Source organism: Nycticebus coucang, chromosome 8 (assembly GCF_027406575.1).
Source record: "Nycticebus coucang isolate mNycCou1 chromosome 8, mNycCou1.pri, whole genome shotgun sequence".
In the NCBI taxonomy this organism is placed as follows: Eukaryota; Metazoa; Chordata; class Mammalia; order Primates; family Lorisidae; genus Nycticebus; species Nycticebus coucang.
In genome coordinates, this window is record NC_069787.1 from 9,526,632 (window position 1) to 9,542,502 (window position 15,871).

At 44.0% G+C, this 15,871-nt stretch overlaps 1 protein-coding gene across 1 annotated transcript in view; it reads right to left on the reverse strand.

Annotated features, from left to right (window-relative positions):
- The window catches only part of FANCD2 (FA complementation group D2), an 82,919-nt gene that overhangs the window by 24,367 nt on the left and 42,681 nt on the right, over positions 1–15,871 (reverse strand). Inside the window, 10 exon segments of the mRNA XM_053598718.1 lie at positions 1,394–1,510; positions 8,406–8,549; positions 9,717–9,757; positions 9,760–9,828; positions 10,079–10,189; positions 10,761–10,869; positions 12,715–12,830; positions 13,476–13,576; positions 14,107–14,253; positions 14,565–14,638. Coding sequence (XP_053454693.1) covers positions 1,394–1,510; positions 8,406–8,549; positions 9,717–9,757; positions 9,760–9,828; positions 10,079–10,189; positions 10,761–10,869; positions 12,715–12,830; positions 13,476–13,576; positions 14,107–14,253; positions 14,565–14,638 — 1,029 coding nt within the window.

Here is a 15,871-nt window from a genome sequence, read left to right on the forward strand (position 1 = left end):
AAACTATATCCTGACAGAGCTAAAAATCTTGCTCCTTGGCTCGGGGCCCTATACACCGAATGTGGCAGATTCAAACCTGGCCCGGAGCCAGCTAACCAACAATGACAACTGCAACAAAAAATAGCCGGGCATTGTGGCGGCTCCCATAGTCCCAGCTACTTGGGAAGCTGAGGCAAAAGAATTGCTTGAGCCCAAGAGTTTGACGTTGCTGTGAGCTATGACGCCACGGCACTCTACCAAGGGTGACATAGTGAGACTCTGTCTCAAAAAAAAAAAAAAAAGGGCAGCGCCTGGGGCTCAAAGGAGTAGGGCACGGGTCCCATATACCGGAGGTGGCGGGTTCAAACACGGCCCCAGACAAAAAAAACAAAGAAAAAAAGGCAAAATTGCAACTAAAAAAAAAAAAAAAAAATCTTGTTCCATCTTCAAATAATGAACAGACTGGTTTTCGTAGAGCAAGAATAATGTTTGATTGAGAAATATAGACCCATCACACCTAATGAGATAAAGCTCACAAAAAGGTAGAATCATTTAGGTTAACAAGCACATAGAGAAAATAGTAAGTACAAAGAAGAAAGAAACAAGTAACTGGATATATTAATGTTTAAACATTTATACCCAAGATTTCCCTATTTTGTTGTTTGTACCATCCAGCTGCTTCCCCTGTTGCTAGGTATACATTTGTATGTTGTACACACAGTTGAGGTTCTGGTCTCTTTAGACCATTGGTTCTCAACCTGTGGGTCAGGACCAACAGGAACTGTATTAAAGGGTCACAGCATTAGGAAGGTTGAGAACCACTGTTCTAGATGGTCAACTATTTTTTTTTCTTTTCCTTATAACAGAGCCTCAAGCTGTCGCCCTGGATAGAGTGCTGTGACATCATAGCTCACAGCAACGTCAAACTCCTGGGTGTAAGAGATTCTCTTGCCTCAGCCTCCCAAGTAGCTGGGACTATAGGCGCCCGCCACAATGCCCGGCGCTATTTTTTTTGGTTGTAGTTGTCATTGTTGTTTGGCAGGCCCGGGCTGGATTCACCTGCCAGCTCTGGTGTATGTGGCTGGTGCCTTAGCCGCTTGAGCTACAGGCGTTAAGCCTAGATGGTCAACTATTAAACTGAGGCTTGGGCGTAAGCTTAGCTTTGGAGGCTGTTAAAACCAAAATCTGAGAAAAGAACGGGATTTCGGATTCAGGAATTTACAAATACATTTCTTTTTTATTTACTGTTTCAGAGTTCCTGTCTAAGGCCAGGTGAATATGGTTTGGCAATAGGGCTGCCCCCATGTTACCCAGTGACTTAAACACAATGCCAGAGAAAGTGACAACTTATTCACTAAGACCTCTTTCTTTCCAAATGTACAACCTCAGGTCCCATGCTTCTGTCTATAATAACCTTGAGGAAGGGGACTCTCCTGGTAAAGGAAGGTGTCAGCATATTTTCCATCTTCTGGGCCAGATCTTCCAGTAAGAAAAGCAGTTCAGGGGGCCCAAGTTGCACAACTTCTGTAGCCTGTCACATGGAAAGCAAGATTAACTGCAAGTAGGTCCCAGTCATTTTTTGGTACATTTCATGTTACCATCTTTCCAATGGGTAAAAATCTGACTTTTAACAAAAAAGGAAAATTTCCCCCACCATCATATAAAGGATGGCTGTTGTTCTCTGTCAAATGATCAAAAAGTCAAGCATTTCCAAAACAAAACACATTTTAAAATTATAGTATTAAAATAGGAATCCAAGACAGTATAGTTTAGAAGACATACATTTTTCTCTAAATTCTTCTCTGTATCTTTTCAGATGTGGGCCCAAGATGCATTTCCTAAGTATCCTGTGATATAAAATAACTAATTCAAGAAAATTTCACTTTTCTCTGTTCATTCAATAATCCTTTCGTACTGTCTTTCCCATGTTGTGATACTATTAACTCTGGGCAGGATCCTAGAAAAATCCCAATGTACTAACTATACATTGTCAGAAGTAAAACAGGTGAAACACAGTCTCACTTAAAACTGTTTATTCTGCATACATTTATTGAGGGGCCTATAAGGGAACCTGATGCAGAAAAACATTTTTTCCCCTATTCTGAAGTGCCTACAACTATCAGGTAAAAATCTATGCTTTTTTTTTTTTATGAGACAGAGTCTCACTTTGTCACCCTTGGTAGAATATCATGGCATCATAGTTCACAGCAACCTCAAACTCTTGGGCTCAAGTGATTCTCTTGCCTCAGCCTCCCACGTAGCTAGGACTACAGGTGCCCACTACAACGCCCGGCTATTTTTAGAAATGGAGTCTTGGGCAGCATCTGTGGCTCAGTGGGAAGGGCACTGGCCCCATATACACCCAGGGTGGTGTGTTCAAACCTGGCCCTGGCCAAAAAGTAAAAAGAAATTTAAAATAGAAATGGGGTCTCACTCTGGCTCAGGCTGGTCTCAAACCTGAGACCAGGTTTGAGCTCAGGCAATTTTTTTTTGAGAAGGAGTCTCACTCTGTCGCTCTGGGTGGAATGCCCTGGTATGATCACTTGCAGCAACCTTAAACTCTTGGGCATAAGCGATCCTCTTGCCCCAGCCTCCTGAGTAGCTGGGACTATAGGTGTGTACCACTATGCCTGGCTACTTTTCTTTTTTATTTTTATTTTATTTTATTTTTTTTTGTAGAGACAGAGTCTCACTGTACCACCCTTGGTAGAGTGCCGTGGTGTCACACGGCTCACAGCAACCTCACAGTCTTGGGCTTACGCGATTCTCTTGCCTCAGCCTCCCGAGCAGCTGGGACCACAGGCACCCGCCACAACGCCCGGCTATTTTTTTGTTGCAGTTTGGCCGGGGCTGGGTTTGAACCTGCCACCCTCGGTATATGGGGCCGGCGCCCTACTCACTGAGCCACAGGCGCCGCCCTGCCTGGCTACTTTTCATAGAGACAGGGTCTTATTCTTACTCAGGCTGGTCTCTGAGTTCAAGCAATTCACTTCTGAACTCAAGCAATCCACCTACCTCAGCTTGCAGAATGCTAGGATTATAGGCATGAACTTCTATACCTAGCCTATGCTAAAGTTTTTACCTTTGAGAAATTTTATTTAGTGAAATCTCATATCAAAAGTTATATTTTCCCACGTTTCGGCATTAAAAAAAAAAAGTTATTTTTTTCCTGACCAGATGCCTATAGTCCCAGCTACTTGGGAGGCTGAGGCAAGAGGATCACTTAAGCCCAAGAGTTTGAGGTTGCTGTGAGCTATGATTCCATGATGGCACTCTATCAAGAGTAACAAAGTTGGGGCGGCGCCTGTGGCTCAGTCGGTAGGGCGCCAGCCCCACGTACCGAGGGTGGCGGGTTCAAACCCGGCCCCGGCTGAACTGCAACCAGATAGCTGGGCATGGTGGTGGGCTCCTGTCGTCCCAGCTACTCGGGAGGCTGAGGCAGGAGAGTCGCTTAAGCCTAGGAGTTGGAAGTTGCTGTGAGCTGTGTGATGCCATGGCACTCTACCCGAAGGACATAAAGTGACACTCTATCTCTACAAAAAAAACAAAAAACAAAAAACAAAAAACAAAAAAAAAAGAGTAACAAAGTTGAGACTCTTGTCTCAAAAAATAAAAACTTTTCTTTTTTTCTGTGAAAATGTGCTCTACTCACAACTTCATTCTAAATACCATTTTCTCGGAGTTTCACTGGTACTTGGTTCAGACCATTAACATATCACGTGGCATCAATGGAGCAGGTACAAATAGGTATTCCCACTAATCCACTGGTTAGATCATGACCTTTTTTCTCCCTCTTCTAATTTCCACCCCCCACTGTAGACAGAGTCTTATTATGTCACCCTCGGTAGAGTGCTGTGACATCATAGGTCACAGCAACCTCAAACTCTTGGGCTTAAGCAATTCTCTTGCCTCAGCATCTCAAGTAGCTGGGACTAGAGATGCCTGTCACAATGCCTGGCTATTTTTTTTTGTTGTTATAGTTGTCATTGTTGTTTAGCAGGCCTGATTCAAACCCGTCAGCCCCATGTATGTGGCTGACGCCTTAGCTGTTGAGCTACAGGCACCGAGTCCTATTTTTTTTTTTTTTTTGAGACAGAGTGTCACTATATGGCCCTCGATGGAATGCTCTGGTGTCATAGCTCACAGCAACCTCAAATCCTTTGACTCAAGGGATTCTCTTGCATCAGCCTCCCAAGTAGCGGGGATTACAGGTGCCCGCGCCACAACACCTGGTTAAATTCTTTTTGTTGCAGTTGTCATTGTTGTTTAGCTGGCCCAGGCTGGGTTCAAACCCACCAGCCTGGGTGTATGTGGCCAGTGCCCTACCCATTGAGCTATGGCTGCCACTCCCTATTTTTTTTTTTTTTTATTGAGACAAAAATCTCACTCTGTTGCCCTGAAAACATCAAAGCTCACAGCAAACAGCAACCTCAAACTCTTGGGCTCAAGTGATCCTCTTGTCTCAGTCTTCCAAGTAGCTGAGACTACAGGCACCAGCAACAATGCCCAGATTATTTTTTCTTCTATTTTTTATTAGAGATGAGGTCTCATTCTTGTTCAGGCTGGTCCAAAACTCCTGAGTTCCAGCAAATCCAGCCATCTCAGCCTCCCAAAGTGCTAGGATTATAGACATGAGCCAACATGCCTGGCCCTATTCTTTTTTTTTGAGATAAGAGTCGCAAGCTAATGCTCTGGATAGAGTGCTGTGGTGTCATAGCTCATAGCCCAACTCTTGGGCTCAAGTGATTCTCTTGCCTCAGTTTTTTTTTTTTTTTTTTGTAGAGACAGAGTCTCACTGTACTGCCCTTGGGTAGAGTGCCATGGCGTCACACAGCTCACAGCAACCTCCACTCTTGGGCTTACGGCATTCTCTTGCCTCAGCCTCCCGAGCGGCTGGGACTACAGGCGCCTGCCACAACGCCCGGCTATTTTTCTGTTGCAGTGTGGCCGGGGCTGGGTTTGAACCCGCCACCCTTGGCATATGGGGCCGGCGTCCTACTCACTGAGCTACAGGAGCCGCCCCAGTTTTTTTATTTTTAGTAGAGACAGGGGTCTGGTTTTTGCTCAGGCTGGTCTCTGTGAGCTCAAGCAATCAACCCCACCTTGGCCTCCCAGAGTACTAGGATTATAGGCATGAGCCAGTGCACCTGCTCCCTTTTATGAGACAGGGTGTTGCTCTGTCACCCAGGGTAGAGTGCAGTGGTGTCACTGCAGCTCACTGCAACCTCAAACTTTAAGTTTCAAGCAATCCTCCTGCCTCAGCCTCCCAAGTAGCTGGCAGCAGGCATATCCCATCATACTCAGGTAAAGTTTTCTATTTTGGTAGAGACAGACTCTCACTCTTGTTCAGGCTGGTCTTAAACTCCTGGCCTCAAGCGACCCTCCCATCTCAGCCTTTAAAGGGGCTAGGGTTTCAGGCATGAGCCACTATGCCTGGCTAATAATGAGATATTTAAGGCAAGTATCATGCTGTATGTACTACTGAATTGCCATTGTCTAGATTAATGGCAAACACAAAAAAGGCATCAGTGTCCCAAGTAGCTGGGACTACAGGCACTGGCTGTTTTTTGTTGTAGTTGTCATTGTCATTTAGCTGGCCCAGACTGGGTTTGAATCCACCAGCCTTGGTGTATGTGTTTGGCACCGTAACCACTGTGCTATGGGTGCCGAGTCCTTCAAAGTTTTTTAAATGTGTTTGTACTTTCGCAAAATTGAGATGCCTGCTCTTTGCGTTGAGTCTGGTTTAAAAGGGGCGAGGAACGCTGAGGCGAGCAGGGGAGGAGGGAGGAGGTGAATGAGTAAGGGACAGGTAGGACGTGCTGGGAGAAAGAGCCAGACTCTTCCCGCTTCCAGAGCATCCCTCCTGGCCCTTTGTATGAGTTTCCTGCTGTAACAAGTTCCTGGAAACTTGGTGGCTTACGGCAACACAAATTTACTCTCATATTTCTGGAGGCCAGAAACCCAAAATCAGCTTCTCTGGGCTACAGTCAAGGTGTAGCTAGGGCTGGGCTTCATACAGAGGAATCCACTGTCACCCATTCCAGTTTCTGGTGGCTCTGGGCACTCCTTGGCTCATGTCCACATCACTTCAGTCTCCGTCTCCATAGCTACACTGCCTTTTCCTTGTCTCCCTCCACCTCCCTCTTAGAAAAACACTGCAATAGTTTTTTGGGCCCTCCTGTATACTGCAGGACAGTCCCCTCATCTCAAGATCCTATCTGCAAAGCCTGCTTGTTGCCATAGAAGGTGACATTCTCAGGTTGCAGAGATTAGGGTATGGATTAGATGTTGGGGCTACCTAATCCCCCTTCACCCTCCCTGCTCTGACCCCAGCAGCCTCCTGCCTTCCGTCTACCCTTCCCCCTCCTCCAGTCCTGGTCCTCCCTTTGCCTGGAACCCTCTTCCCTGGAATTGTAACTCTTCCTTATTCCTCAGGTCTCAGTTTAAATATCACCTTCTTGGAGGGAACCTTCCAGCCCATTCTGATGGAAGAGGCCTTTCCAATTACTATCCGTGCCTGGCTCATGGCAGCTGCTCAGTACAAAAGTGTTGGTGAAAGGGAGGAAGAGAGGGCAGCGCCTGTGGCTCAAAGGAGTAGGGTGCCGGCCCAATATGCTGGAGGTGGTGGGTTCAAACCCAGCCCCCGGCCAAAAAACAAAACAAACAAAAAAGCAAAACAAAAAAAAAGAAAGGGAGGAAGAGAGACCCTGCTCTGAGCACTGACGTCCTGACAGGGAAGATAGGCTCCCTGACACCTGGAACATTCCCCAAGTCCTTCCCTACCTTTGGTTTCCCATATCTGGGCAGAGACTTTGTTGACGGCCGTCAGTCCCTCCAGATGCTGATAATGCCCTGTCCCTATGAGGCAGAGTCCGAGGTTTACGTCTGCAGTGGCCTAGGCTTCAGGGGCAGGGCTTTGGTTTTTCTCCACAGAAGCTCCTAGAATGAGTCTTGGGATTGACTGGGGTAGGTGGGGAGGGGCTGCACACGTATCCAGCATCCACAGGAGAGATTGCTGAAGGGACAGTGTCTCAGGGCCCAGCCCTGATCCTATTTCCTGTGGCTCATGGTCTGTGAGGACAGAGTGGCCGGTGCCAGCACAGATATCAGTGCCAGCCGTCCTTGTGCACCACTACTTTTGGGAGGTTTGGGGAAGGCATCTGGCCTTTCCCAGTCTCAGTATAATAAAAATAGCTGACTTTTATAAGCACTGACTGAGCGGGCGGGGGGGGGGATGGCATCAGTGAGCATTTGTTGGATCCTGAACAAATGTCATGAAAAAGTAAAAATAGCATTGACCACTATAATCCACAACAGTGTTCTTCTTACGAGGCGGGGTGGCTCACACCTGTAATCCCAGCACTCTGGGAGGCCAAGGTAGGTGGATCACTTGAACTCACGATTTCGATACCAGCCTGAGCAAAAGTGAGGCCCCATCTTGGAAAAACTAGCTGGGCATTGTGGTGGGTACCTATAGTCCCAGCTACTTGGGAGGCTGAGGCAAGAGGATCACTTGAACCCAAGAGTCTGAAGTTACGGTGAGCTATGACGTCACGGTACTCTACCTGGAACAACAAAGTGAGACTCTGTCTGAAGAAAACAAACACAAAGAAAACAGTGTTCTATAAAAATAATCTAAGTAGCGTAGCATTGTAACCTATGTAGGATCACTCATTGGCAAGATGTAATGTCTAGCACATTATAAAAAACTTATGGGGTGGCGCCTGTGGCTTAGTCGGTAAGGTGCTGGCCCCATATACCGAGGGTGGCGGGTTCAAACCCGGCCTTGGCTGAACTGCAACCAAAAAATAGCTGGGCGTTGTGGCAGGCGCCTGTAGTCCCAGCTACTCGGGAGGCTGAAGCAAGAGAATCGCTTAAGCCCAGGAGTTGGAGGTTGCTGTGAGCTGTGTGATGCCACGGCACTCTACCGAGGGCCATAAAGTGAGACTATGTCTTTACAAAAAAAAAAAACAAAAAAAAAAACTTATGACTTATAAACAGGATGATGAGAATGATCAGTCATAATTATTTTTAAAGTTAACATTCTAACTTGGCTTGGCGCTTGTAGCTCGGCAGCTAGGGCACCAGCCACATACACCAGAGCTGGCGGGTTTGAACCCAGCCTGGGCCTGCCAAACAACAACAGCAGCTGCAACAGGAAAAAAAAAAAAAAACTGGGTGTTGTGGTGGGTGCCTATAGTTCCAGCTACTTGGGAGGGTGAGGCAAGAAAATCGTTTAAGCCCAAGAGCTTGAGGTTGCTGTGAGCTGTGATGTCACAGCACTCTGAGGCCGACATAGTGAGACTCTGTCTCAAAAAAAAAAAAAAAAGTTAGTCTAACTTCTCTAAATGCCACATGTTCTTAGAAGAGTAGGGCTGAAGAACTTTCCAAAAGATTAAGTTCTGAGATCCCAGTCTGTCACTTACTTCAGTGTGCATTTCAGTATCTAAGATGCACTTGGTCACAAAACTACAATGCAGAATAGAGAAGACCTCAATGTCCAGCTCCCGGAAAAAAGCATGGTAATTCTGTAGTGACACTGATGTTTTTTCTTCTTTTCCTGTGAACTCCTGGACAGAAAGTAGCAGGAATGAAGAGAACAAGTCTTTCATATTAATCTAATTTTTAACAAAGAGTTTAAAGTACAAATATACATTCACTTTATGCAAAAAGTTACATTTTCACCACATAACCAGTTTCTCTTCATCAAACTTCCTAAATATTCCTGAGATGAGCACTTAATTACTACAGGGATAGAGGCCAAACATCAAGACCCTGGCTGGTTTGTACTTAGGGATGAATTATCAGGTAAATCAAGGGATTATGGTGCAGTATAGAAAACTATGAGTTTAGGAGACAGAAAGATCTGGCTGCTCTTCCAACAACAATAAGATCTGGCTGCAAATTTGAGGTTAAGCATTGATTAACTATTGTGACCTGAGGCAAATCACTTATCCTCTCTGGACTTAGTTTCCTCATATATTAAATGTGCTATTAATACTAATCTTGGGTTTTTAGGATAATTAGATAAGCTATACATAAGAAATACGTTAATACAATAAATAGTAGCTAAAAAAACAAATAGCTGGGATCCACATGGCCTACACAATTTTAGGAATACATAAAACCTATTCAGAAAGTGATACAAAGGAAAAGGAAAAGGAAAAGGGAGCAACTGTTAATCAAGTACCAGAAACTGTACTAAGCATTTCATGTTATCTGATAACATGGGATATCTGGGATCAAACAGGAAAGAGGCTAAAAAAGTATTTATAAAATGATGTCTTAAGGCAGAATTTGATAATTTGTGCAAGAGAAAGACTGAAGTACCGGTGGAGAGCAAAAATGGAGAATAAAATCCTCAAGATAATAATTAGAAAAAATAATTTCCAGTATGTGAGAGAAATAAGGACATAGAGTCAATCCAAATCTTGCTACCAATGTGTTACTCCAAGGCCTAGTAGAATTCATCCGCCTCTCTATCCCCTAATTTTTTTCTTTATAAAATGCAGAAAATAGGCTCAAGCAGTTAAGGTGCCAGCCACATACACCTGAGCTGGCGGGTTTGAATCTAGCCTGGGCCCGCCAAACAACAATGATGGCTGCAACCAAAAAATAGCCAGGCGTTGTGGTGGGTGCCTGCAGTCCCAGCTACTTGGGAGGCGGAGGCAGGAGAATCTCTTAAGCCCAGCAGTTGGAGGTTGCTACCTCTATGGGCATCTGTCATTTTTCAATACCTTATACAGCTGGCTTCTGTCAGATGGTGTAGGGTCACATCTGAATTATCTTCTTTTGAAAGTGTGTCAGGGGATGATGTTTTGCTGTCATCTGCTTTACGCTTCCTTCCTCCTTATATTTCAAAAGGAGAAAAGTGACCCAGGTAATCAATAATCATGTTTGTCAAATATCATTGCCCTCAGGAAACAACCTGTTGAAGACTATATACGGTAGAAACGGTAATTTTATAACCCTAAATTATAGCACATTTATGACCCTGCTAAAGAAGGGGTCCATAAGCTCTTTAATGACTTAGGCCTTAATACATTGAACCTCTTACATTAATGTAAAGAGACAGATAAGAAGAAAAAAATATACTCACCTATATTTCCTTTTTTTCTGATTTTTGCTAAACTGGCAGTACTGGTATGAGGTGTTAAGTCTAAAGTTTCTAAGTCAAAGTTTGCAGGAGGAGGGACATAGTCTGAGGTGACTGAAACAGAACAGGTAGAAACTCAATGTGTACGAACCATATACCACCATTAGACTTGAACAGCAGTCACTAACGTGGCTAAAAACTCGTTCCAAAATTCCCAGAGTGGCTAAATGTTTCTAAGACACAGTCAAGTCATCTAACATTGTTTTGGCATAGCAAAATAGCAGACATAATTTATAGGAATAGCATATTGATTATGCTCAATTAATATAAAACTATTCTAAATAATGATATAAAATAACCAAGCAGATAAAGACTAAAAATAAATAAACTTACATTTAAAATCTAAAGACAGCAACAATATTTGGTCACACAGCAATTTGTTTTACAAACGATTAATGTAGATAGTGTGAAGGAGGCTCCATAATTTTTATTTTTTTAAGCAGCAAGAACTCTTGGAGACAATAATAGGACCAAAACGAACATATTCACTAAAAATTTTGTTCAACATTCTTTTCCTGGACAAAGAGGAATAGGAGACTGCTATCCTTGAGCCTGGCTTAAAAGCTAAGTTCTTTATCTCCTCACCACTGACCTAGTAGTTACCAGTATAAGACACTTTCCTTACCTGCCAAATATTTTTCCAGAATTTCCTGCAGTTCCACAATGTGCTTCAACCGGGTGAACACCTTCCCCTTCATCTCAGGTGATACTTGCTGGCAGAAGGCATTCACAACCTGTAAAGTACAAATTATGTTCTCATACTTTCATATGTTCGGATTTTAACCTTTTTCACATTATTCATACAGAGCTGAAAGATGCCAGTAGGCAACAGGATCTGGGAGTTCAGTCTGTAATATGTAAAAGTGTTCTCAATAAGCTGGTGTAGAGAAAACAAAAGTACTTGGGCCAAAATACAGGAGATCTGACTTTTTTTTTTTTTCTTTTTGTAGAGACAGAGTCTCACTTTATGGCCCACAGTACAGTGCCATGACATCACACAGCTCACAGCAACCTCCAACTCCTGGGCTTAAGTGATTCTCTTGCCTCAGCCTCCGAGTAGCTGGGACTACAGGCGCCCGCCACAACGCCCAGCTATTTTTTGGTTGCAGTTCAGCTGGGGCCGGGCTTGAACCTGCCACCCTCGGTATATGGGGCCGGCGCCTTACCGACTGAGCCAGACTTTTAATCCTAGTTCTACTTATTACTAGTTATTTCACAAGGTGGACTAGCAAGAGTGCACATATACTTTGTTAAAACAAATCCTATTCTGCTATTTTACCAGCTATGTGACCTTGGCCAAGTCTTCTACCTTTCTGAGATTTTCAACCATAAAATGAAAATGTAGTTGAATCAATTTAAGAGTATAAATTAGGCCAGGTGTGGTGGCTAATGCCTATAATCCTAGTATTCTGGGAGGCCGAGACTGGACTGCTTGAGCTCAGGAGTGCTAGACGAGCCTGAACAAGAGTGAGACCCTCTATCTACTAAAAATAGAAAAATTAGCCAGGCATTGTGGGAGGTGCAGTCCTAGATACTTGGGAGGCTGAGGTAAGAGGAAGGCTTGAGCCCAAGTGTTTGAGGTTGCTATGAGCCATGACACCACAGCAGTCTACCTAGGGCATGGAATGAGACTCTGCCTCAAACAAGAGTACAAATTTAAAAATTATTCTAGCACAGTGGGCTACATTCTTATTACACCTAGTACAGTGAAAGTGGTTAATAAATTTTCATGACTTTTAAATCTCTGTACTTAAAATTCTGGATATAAAAAACAAGGACGGAAGTACCCGTAGCTCAGTGCTGGGGGTGCCAGTCACATGCCCCAGGGCTGGTGGGTTTGAATCTGGCCCAGGCCTGCTAAACAGTAACAACAACAAAAAACAGGCGGGTGTTGTGGTGGGAGTCTGTAGTCCCAGGTACTAGGGAGGCTGAGGCAAGAGAATCGCTTGAGCCCAAGAGTTTGTGGTTGCTATGAGCTATGATGCCACATCACTTTATAGAGAGCGACAAAGTGAGAGTTTGTCTCAATAAAAAAACAAAAACAAACAAACAAAAACAAGGAAAATGCCTGTCCTACTGTGAGGACTGAATAAACTCATTCAAGTCACAAACATTCTCTGAAATAATATTTGAGAGGAAGGCAGTAAGGAAGAGATGCAAGATATTGGCATCATAGATTTTATTACTATTAAGCAAAAATACTGTTTTTCTAAAGGAAGGGAAACTACCACTCACTCCTCTCACTGAATCAACACAGTTAAGTGTATGCCTGTGCTAGCACGAGCAGTATTTCCACAGGGAGAAGGTGAAAAGTTTATTCTAGTCAGAAGAATACGACAAGAAGGCTTGGAGGAAGTAAAGCATGGGCAACATAAAGTGAATTCTAAGTATTCTGATTTGGCTACATCAGGAGGTACATATAATTGCCTGGGGAGTGGTGGGATGTAACAGCTAAAGAAGCACATGGGTATTAGTGCTTGGTAGAAACATGCTAAGGAGTCCTGGGGGAACCAAGAAAATAGTTTTCTTCTAAGAGAAACTATGGACGATAGGTAAAAAATCCCAGTAACCCTGCTCACCTCTCGAAACCAGTTGAGAGTAAGAAATATGAGTGAACACATGAATGCACGCTCTTTGGCAGACATAGACTTCAGCCTCTCTCCAGGCTCCAGGTCAGTGAGAAACACAGGACAGTCTGAGAAAAACAAACATTTCCAACTTTTCGTCCAAACTAAAAGAACTAGGATGCTGCCCCTGAAGCTAGCTCTCCTTGCTACTTTACCCTTGAACTCCATATTATATAGCAATCAACATATATAATTAGAAATTTGCAACAACTGGGCGGCACCTGTAGCTCAGCGGGTAGGGCGCCGGCCCCATATGCCAAGGGTGGCGGGTTCAAGCCCAGCCCCGGCCAAACTGCAACAAAAAAATAGCCGGGCGTTGTGGCAGGCGCCTATAGTCCCAGCTACTTGGGAGGCTGAGTCAAGAGAATCGCCTAAGCCCAAGGATTTGGAGGTTGCTGTGAGCTGTGTGACGCCACAGCACTCTACTGAGGGCGATAAGGTGAGACTCTGTCTCTATTAAAAAAAAAAAAAAAAAAAGAAATTTGCAACAATTATAGAAGAGCCAGGAAGCAATACAGAAATATAAAAATAATTTAACATAACGGGATTCTGTATGTACTATTTTGTCTTTGTAATCCCACTATTCCAAATCTATACTATTCTGCTAAAGTTAGAAAATTGTCCCACACATACTCTATACTGGTCTGCCTGTTCCCTAAGTTTATCAAAGCAAGGTGACAAAGAAGAAGGGATCTGAAAACTTCATCCTATACCTAATAGGCCATCAATCTCCTCCAAGTTTCCATTATGCTGTCTCTCCACACACAGTCTCAGCAACCGGAAATGGGGAGTCAGGCACAAAGGAGACACTAATCTGGAAAGGAAAAATACATTTGCAGGCCACACTTTACAGACACATTATACCATGGTTATAGTGAATCCAATGCTACAGTGAAAGAATTTTGTCCAAAGTGAATTATCTACTTTCAAGAACAAATGGCAAGGAACTTAATGAATACTCAGTAAATATACAATGAACTGCAGGAAGGCAGGAGGCATAAGGAGTGGCTATCTATGTGACAGGTGAAGCAAAAAGTACAATGGAAGGAGAGGGTGAGAGAGGTAGAGTTAGCCAAGGATGTCCACAGGAGGCAAAGCAAGGGATAAAGAACAGGAAACAGTCTCAAGAGTATCTGCAAGCAGTCACCAACCAATACAATATAAATCTCAACCCCAGAATCCAAGAAAAAACACAGACTCCTGTCTCCTTATCTCTAACCCCTCTAAATACCTTTTTGGGAAATACCCTTCTGATCAACTTCCTACAGATTGAAAACATTGTGGAACTCCCTCTGAACGTTCAAAACACTAACACAGGTTTTAGAAAAGAAAAGGTCTACTGACTTCTGGTCTGATTCCTGTGAAGTCATTCGACCCCCATCTTTTGCACAGTCCTGAGCGAACAACAGTGGCAAGAGGTTGACGGCGATCCCATCAGGAGTACTGTACTCTTCTAGTCCGTACAGAGCTTTCACAGGAAATGGAAAGTCACTGTGGAGAGAACCCAGAATCTGATGTCCCAGCTCAGGGATAAGTGAGGTGATACGGGAAATCACTAGAATAAACCAATTTCAAACAAAACTACTGTGGGGAAAAATTAGAAACAAGACAAAGAATAAGGAAGCTTTTTAACAATTCTGAAGCTGCGAGTACATGGGTCCTGGGGTTAGGAGAACAAAACATGTGGGAGTGGGTAGAAATGGCTAGGTCAAGAGTACTGTGAAGTTTGTTTCAGCTACTAACAGCATATTAGCATAACTTCTTCACCAGTACAACCAAGCCAATAGGTAAACACTACTTACCCTTCTGGAACAACACAGAAGTCCACCACAAAGGAATCTTGGAAATCATTAAAGATGGTCTGCCCAACTGATTCCTTCAAGAAGAAACAAATAAAAGGTAGAGTCCAGGATATACTTTCCATAGATCCCTAGTTAAAGCAAGGTTAAACCTTTCTAAGCTTCAGTTCTCTCATTTCTTTTTCTTTTCTTTTGAGACAGAGCCTCACTCTGCCCCCCTGCCTAGAGTGCAGTGGTTCATCATAACTCATTGCAACCTCAAATTCCTGGGCTCAAGTGATCCTCCTCCCTTAGCCTCGCAAGTAGCTGCGGCTATAGGCATACACTGTCATGCCTGGTTAATTTTTCTACTTTTTGTAAAGATGGAGACATGCTCTTGCTCAGGCTGGTCTCAAACTCCTGAGCTCAGGCAATCCAGCTGCCTCTGCCTGCTAGACTTTGAGCCACTGCACGGGACCAGTTCCTTCATTTTTCTTTTTTTTTTTTTTTTTGAGACAGAGTCTCACTATGTTGCCCTTGGTAGTGTGCTGTGGTGTCACAGCTCATAGCAACCTCAAACTCTAGGCTCAAGCAATTCTCTTGCCTCAGCCTCCTAAGTAGCTGGGACTACAGGCGCCTGCCACAATGGCTGGCTATTTTTTTGTTGTTGCAGTTGTTATTGTTGGTTAGCTGGTCTAGGTCAGGTTCAAACCCACCAGCTTTGGTGTATGTGGCTGGCACTGTAACCCCTGTGCTATAGGCACCGAGTCAGTTCCTTCATTTCTAAAAAGTAAGTAACAATAGTACATACTTCATTATTGTGAAGTAGAAAAGAGATAATGCATGAGAAGTGCTTAGCACAAAGCCTGGCATAGAATAGGGTTCTCAGGTAAGACTGTGGCTATCGGCTTGGCGCTCGTAGCTCAGTGAGTAGGGCGCCGGCCACATATACCAAAGGTGGTGGGTTCGAGCACAGCTTGGGCCAGGTAAACAACAATGACAACTGCAACTAAAAATAGCTGGGTGTTGTGGCAGGCGCCTATAGCCCAGCTACTTGGGAGGCTGAGGCAAGAGAATCGCTTAAGCCCAAGAGTTTGAGGTCGAGGGCAACAATGTGAGACCCTGTCTCTTAAAAAAAAAAAAAAAAGACTGTGGCTATCAACATCACCTCCACCACCATCCTCCTCATTATCATCTCTATTACCTAAAGGAGGCCTTGGAGGAGAGCCCTAAGGCGAGATGAGCAGAACTAGAACTTGGGAGAGCTCACAGAGGTTATCTCAACACAGTCAAAGACTTGAAGAGTATGTAGTAAAGTTGCTTTCATGATT